Consider the following 5,877-nt stretch of genomic DNA (forward strand, 5'->3'; position numbering starts at 1 on the left):
AAACAATCACCAGTTCAACATACGGGTACCTAATCAACTCTGAACAAATCACTTCATAGAAGTCTTCTTACAAAATAATCTACACAATCAAACGATTAGGATCAAAAACTTATCCACTACTGAATCGTTGATGATCCACCAATCATTTTCAAAATTTAACTATTATTATCATTATTATTATTACTATTTTGAAGTGAACATCCAGGTGCATGCAATTGATGAGTCCAAAATAGGATGAATATCCATCTTGGATGATGTTTCTAACCAATAACTAAGTGTTTAATTACCTTTCATGAATGAGAAGATTCTCTTAAAAGTGATCGAAACAAGCTCAATTTCATTATTTTCTATTTTTTGATATTTTAATAGATTTACTAGAAGACGATGATACTTTAGAACTCAACTTGCCAAAATACTATTACGACAAATCAATATGAAAATGGTTTTCAATACTTGGAAAAAGTACATAGTAACGTCAACTCATAACTTGAAACTCAAATAATTAGCATAACTTAATGTTTGTTTTAATCTGATATAAATTTTCAACATTTGCATAAAATTATAAATAAAAACAACTTAACATATAAAGTATTGTATTCTTTATTTGGAAATTTAGACAATAAATAATTAGATTAATATGACTCGAAGGGGGTATGGATCTAAGATATCTTTGTATTCTTAAGCGCCTAAACACTGTTGTTCCACTTTTCGTCCGATTAGAGTATGGTCAAAATAGAAAAAAACATGAAAATATACATGGTGTCTTAAAAAAATCAGAGATGAAAATTAATTTGTTGAAGTATAACTATTCAAAAAACTAACCATCAGCTGAAAAACACAATCGAAAAGAACGTGACATCCTTAGCCTTAAATAAAAAGGTATATTTACATTGTCGGAAAACTTTATACAGATAGGATTTGTAGGGAACGTCAATAAATAAGATTCAAAATATTATTTGAAACAATACCTAATAAGTCACAAAAACGAAATCTTATCCTTTTTGTTTTGTTAATACTTCACAATATTATGGTCAATAATGCTTGAGGTGGTAATTTTATTTGTCTTTAAATACAACTCACTCGTTACCCAAATATGATCCAAATCATACACAGGGGGGATTATCGATAATGGTCTCAATAACTCGACTGGTTTTGATACGTTTGAATTAGACGACTGTTGATCTGTGACATAACTATCAGTTGAATTTCGAGCATACATTGAAAGCGAATCTGAAACAATAACAAGATTGTTAGAATATAATAAATCTTGAGATGAGGATTTATGGTTCAAGTGGATGATTTTGGTGGAGTTCTATTTGGTCGCAAAGCTTTCTTCGTCCTTTTGGACAACACAATCAACATGAATCTGACTGTGAGCTATCCGAATTTCTCCTCATATGAGTAACACATTGTTCTATAGACCTTGATCTTGACTGGTTGTTATTAACCTTCACTCTGTCATCGTTTGCATACTTATTTTGGTTGTCATCCCCTTTTGCATAACTTCTGATATTATAACTAACCATGATTTTTCTCAGTGGATGATTGGGTTGATTTCACAGTCTCTTTAGTCAATCCAGATGTTAATGATTTCATTCATGATTCTTTTGTCGACTTGTAGATTATATTATTGAATCGGAAATATATTGTCAAGCATAAGCCTGTGATTTCTTATAAAATTCGATTTTTGAGCCTTATCAACGCACAAACACTGAAATAAAAGTATTATTAGATAGGATATTTGGTTGCAGCAACAAAGGAGTAACACTCGTTTCAATAGAAGGCTGTAGAAATGATTGAATATAGCAAACGAGGGAGAGTTGGAATTAAAACATAAACGAATTAAAGCGTTATCAAGAAGTATAATGCAAATTCATTTATCGCTGAGATGTTGAAGTCAAACATAAATATGATCCGACGTACCTTTGATAAATTCCTCCACCGTCACAAGTAGTCAAACGTAAAATAAGTTGTAACGAATCACGAATTCAAAACTCTACAGTGAATTTTATATGTTTATATAAATCTACTGACTAGGGACAAAAATTAAACACTAGATCATTGTAAGAAAGATCGTTGAGCTGAAAGTCTACTCGCTTTTATTTAATTAAATGTCACATTCTCTTCACATGGCTTTTGAAGTGCATTAGATGATTGATTAAGAAGCTAACAACGGATGTCGCAATAACATATCCTGATTTCGCTGTGTAAGCTTCCAAAATATGAAGTGTAGAACGAAATTCTCATTTCTTAGCACCAACAAATACCTAGAAAGAATTTAGTACACAAGCTGTGCATGAATTTATTGATCAATAAAAAATGTTTTGAAAAGCATTTTCATTTCGAAATCTACATACCTCTAATTTGATAAATCGATGTAAGCGGTTGCATGAGTGAACGATTATTCCAAATGTAAGCAAAAAGACCAGATATACATAAAATCAGTAGTGAAATTGGTGCAGTAACTGACCAGTGTCTAAAATTTTTAAAATATCATACTTCGGCAAAATTTATTTAACAAATTCAGGATGTAATTATATGAATAATTAGAGTACAAAGAAAGCATTAAATATGAAGTGAATATAATGTTACTGGCATAACGGCTTAGGTTAGACTCAATTAATGAATAAATCTGTTTGGATTACTGTATTCGAACACGGTATAGTACCATCGAACTTTAATTAACTAACAAATAGTTATCAATATCTTTTTTTCTAACTTTTAAATTCTTCACAAAATACATTAACAAAGTATTCATCAAATTTATTTGACGAACTTGATTAACATCAAAGTACATTTGATTTAATTTTAGATACCTGGTGAAAGATTGGTAGAGGGATTATGACAAAAGTTTTCATGGTCACTAATAAACATTAAGTGGATTGAAAACCTTGTACAAACTGATGCACCTTCAAAGATTTGAATAAAGGTTACCACCTACTAATACAAAATAAGATAACACCACTAATTTGTTAAAGTTATATGTTTGGATGGCTATAAAACTGGAACATAAAGATGTATCCCGTTTTGTCTAGCTTAAGGGCCACAAAATACTCTTCGATTTATTAAATGGTATTTAGTGACCGATTGTATCGATTTTGACTGAAATTTTGTTTAGTTGGCGTTGAACATTGATCTAATTACTGCGGTAGATGATTTGATGATCGAATGTCAAAAATGTTGAAGGTAATGGGTTTTTAGACTAAGAAACAGCATTTAAATTTCAATTGGATGAACAATATGGGTTATTATTCGAAATTTGGACATGCAGTAATCAACAGAATCCATCACAACACTAAAAAACAGCATACATCCAACAACAATGAATATTAATACTAATTAGTAACGAAGTACAGTCTCATATGTTATTTTGGTAGCTATCTAGTTGTATGAAGGCTAAAGATAAAATGCAGATATTAAGACTGAAGTCGATGAAAATCGAATGGATATCAATTATCTATGACTTAGTTATCAGAACACAAACCCACACTATCACTAAATATTTCCTTAAGCGCTGTTTGAAGAATATCATCGATGGCAAACTAGAAAACGAATGATACTGAATGACCCCACCTTATCCACAATTTCGGATTTAAACAATGGAAAGAGGTGTTTGAATGCAATCATTCTCTCTGAGGTGCTTGTGTACAGAGAATTCAAGACGGTAATATACTACTCAGGTACACTATTCTTCGACAGACAATGTCAGAGAACAGTCTTGTCAAACCAGTCGAAGATGGCCCTAATGTCGAGAAAGATAATGAATGTTGTCCTGCAGTAACTATGGTGGTATTCCAAAATTTGGCAGGGGATGAAGACATGATCAAACTTAACCTCGACCAGAACGAAAACCAGCCTAATACGCTTAAGTCAATCTTCCCCGGGTATTGAACAATCTGGGAACTATGACTGAAGCCATTAGTTTCGAAAGTAGACTTGTCCCTTGATAGTTGTTGTACAGGTTACGTAGCGCCATTTTAAAGATGAGGATGACGATCGTTTCGTTTCATGACCAATTTTCAAAACCTTTCCAAACACTTTAGTCAATTTCCTGACCAGAAGTCCGGCACTATCCTTATAAAGAGCCTAGTATTTTTATAGCATCATATAAATGCAACCGGTACTCATCCACACTTCTCAGTGAACGGGTAGCTAGCAACGAACCTAGTTCGGTTCAATGTTTGATTATAAAAGAAGCCGCAGGTGAATTGATTGTTGCAATTCGTTTAGAACGATAAGCTTATCGGACACTGAAACTCAATATAAGCTTGGTATAAATCAGATCATAGTCACTGTCCGGATAGGGATCCCAAACAACTGCGCTACCTGTTCCTGCCATCTAGATGTTTCAACAAGTTACCTAATTTTATTTGTTTTATTACATCATTATGGCTATTAATCGCATAACCTATTCAGGTGCGTTTCTGAAAAATGTACAACCTTTCGTTGTACAAGTTACAAAAGGCCCAATCACATGTATCGTGGTTGCTGGCAATATGCAGCGAATGTACATTATTCAGATGTCGATTTACTGGACTGCTAACTTCTAACTGGCGATCACTTAATATTTATCGTCAGGATCGACCAAGAAGTAAGAAACGGAAAGTTGTTAAAATACTTTGTGCCGAAACTATAGTATTGAATAAAGCTAATGATAATAATATTAATAAAAGCGTGTCTTGTACACAATCACGTCATTGGTAGCTGATCGCAATGTGATCAATTCCAATCCAGGATTGATTTGAAGAGGAAAGACGTCAGGTAGAACATTAGTGGAGACCGCCGAAAGTTGACGCTGGTCTGAAAAAGGACGTGGTCTACGCAAAGCTGGAGGATGCAGTCATCGTCATTTGACCTGAGTCTTCATTGATCACTCAAACGAATATCCCCCATGCCTAGACACCTGACCTGTATATTCAAAGCTCATTCTAGTACTATACTATGTCGAACTCGCTTATCCGATAACTTTTAATTGGTGGTAGAACTCATCCATAATTGGATCGAGGCTGGAAACTGTTGCGGCATACGCGAAGATTAGGAAAAGATAATATTTCCTGAGTCACTTTCTTTTCGCCTTAATAGAGCCTTCTAACCTAGCAGACTGATTAGCGTCTCCCCAGCTTACTGTGACACTGGAATTCAATTAACAGATAAAAGAACAACCTTTTTTAAAAAAAAGCTTACTTGCTGGGTAGGTACGTTATTCCAATTAAATTCAACCATTCATGTGGAATATATGCCCAAATTACATACAATGGAATATATGCCCAAATTACATACAATCCTAAAATCATATAAAATAGAACTAACAATTTAAAGCGATTATGACATCACGTTTAAAAGCAATAACAGGTACAGCTTTCTAGCCAGAGGATACTACAATTTAAGCAAAATAAGCACATAAGTTACATCACTGAGAAATCATTTGAGACCAAACCTCAGGAACACGAGTTAGTAAACTTATAGCGACTGAGGAAATCAGTATACTAAACTAGCGAATGAAATAATCCAAATTTCAGAATAATAGCACACTGGTTAAATTAACTATAAGCAGCAAAATTATAGGATTGTAGCATAGATATAAAACTAACGTCAGTATTAAAAGAAATAAGAAATTAGGAAGAAAAAACGAGATGAAAGAATTTTTAGGCATAGAATAAAAAGATTGATTGCTGGAGTGATATGAAAAATCTATTTTTATGCCTGAGATCGGTTTAGATACATATCATTCAATATTACCAATTACACCGGCTCAACGAACCGATAATGGTGATCGTCTGTTGCAACTATGCTCAGACAATCGTTTATTTTTAGCAAGCACTAATTTTAAGCATAAGGAGAGACATCGTCTAACATGGCGACCACCTGCACCAAACC

The 5,877-nt window shown here is 33.3% G+C and overlaps 1 protein-coding gene across 1 annotated transcript; it reads right to left on the minus strand.

The window, feature by feature from the left end:
- Positions 1 to 1,009: 1,009 nt before the first annotated feature.
- Smp_163640 (putative phosphatidylinositol N-acetylglucosaminyltransferase subunit P) lies at positions 1,010 to 5,294 on the minus strand (the record flags this gene model as incomplete). The annotated part of the gene is made up of 3 exons (XM_018793267.1): positions 1,010 to 1,230; positions 2,358 to 2,476; positions 5,185 to 5,294. The coding sequence occupies 3 exons, from the start codon at positions 5,292 to 5,294 to the stop codon at positions 1,010 to 1,012; spliced, it is 450 nt and encodes a 149-aa protein (XP_018647796.1).
- Between the last annotated feature and the right edge of the window lie 583 nt (positions 5,295 to 5,877).

This window comes from Schistosoma mansoni, chromosome 1 (genome assembly GCF_000237925.1).
Source record: "Schistosoma mansoni strain Puerto Rico chromosome 1, complete genome".
In the NCBI taxonomy this organism is placed as follows: domain Eukaryota; kingdom Metazoa; phylum Platyhelminthes; class Trematoda; order Strigeidida; family Schistosomatidae; genus Schistosoma; species Schistosoma mansoni.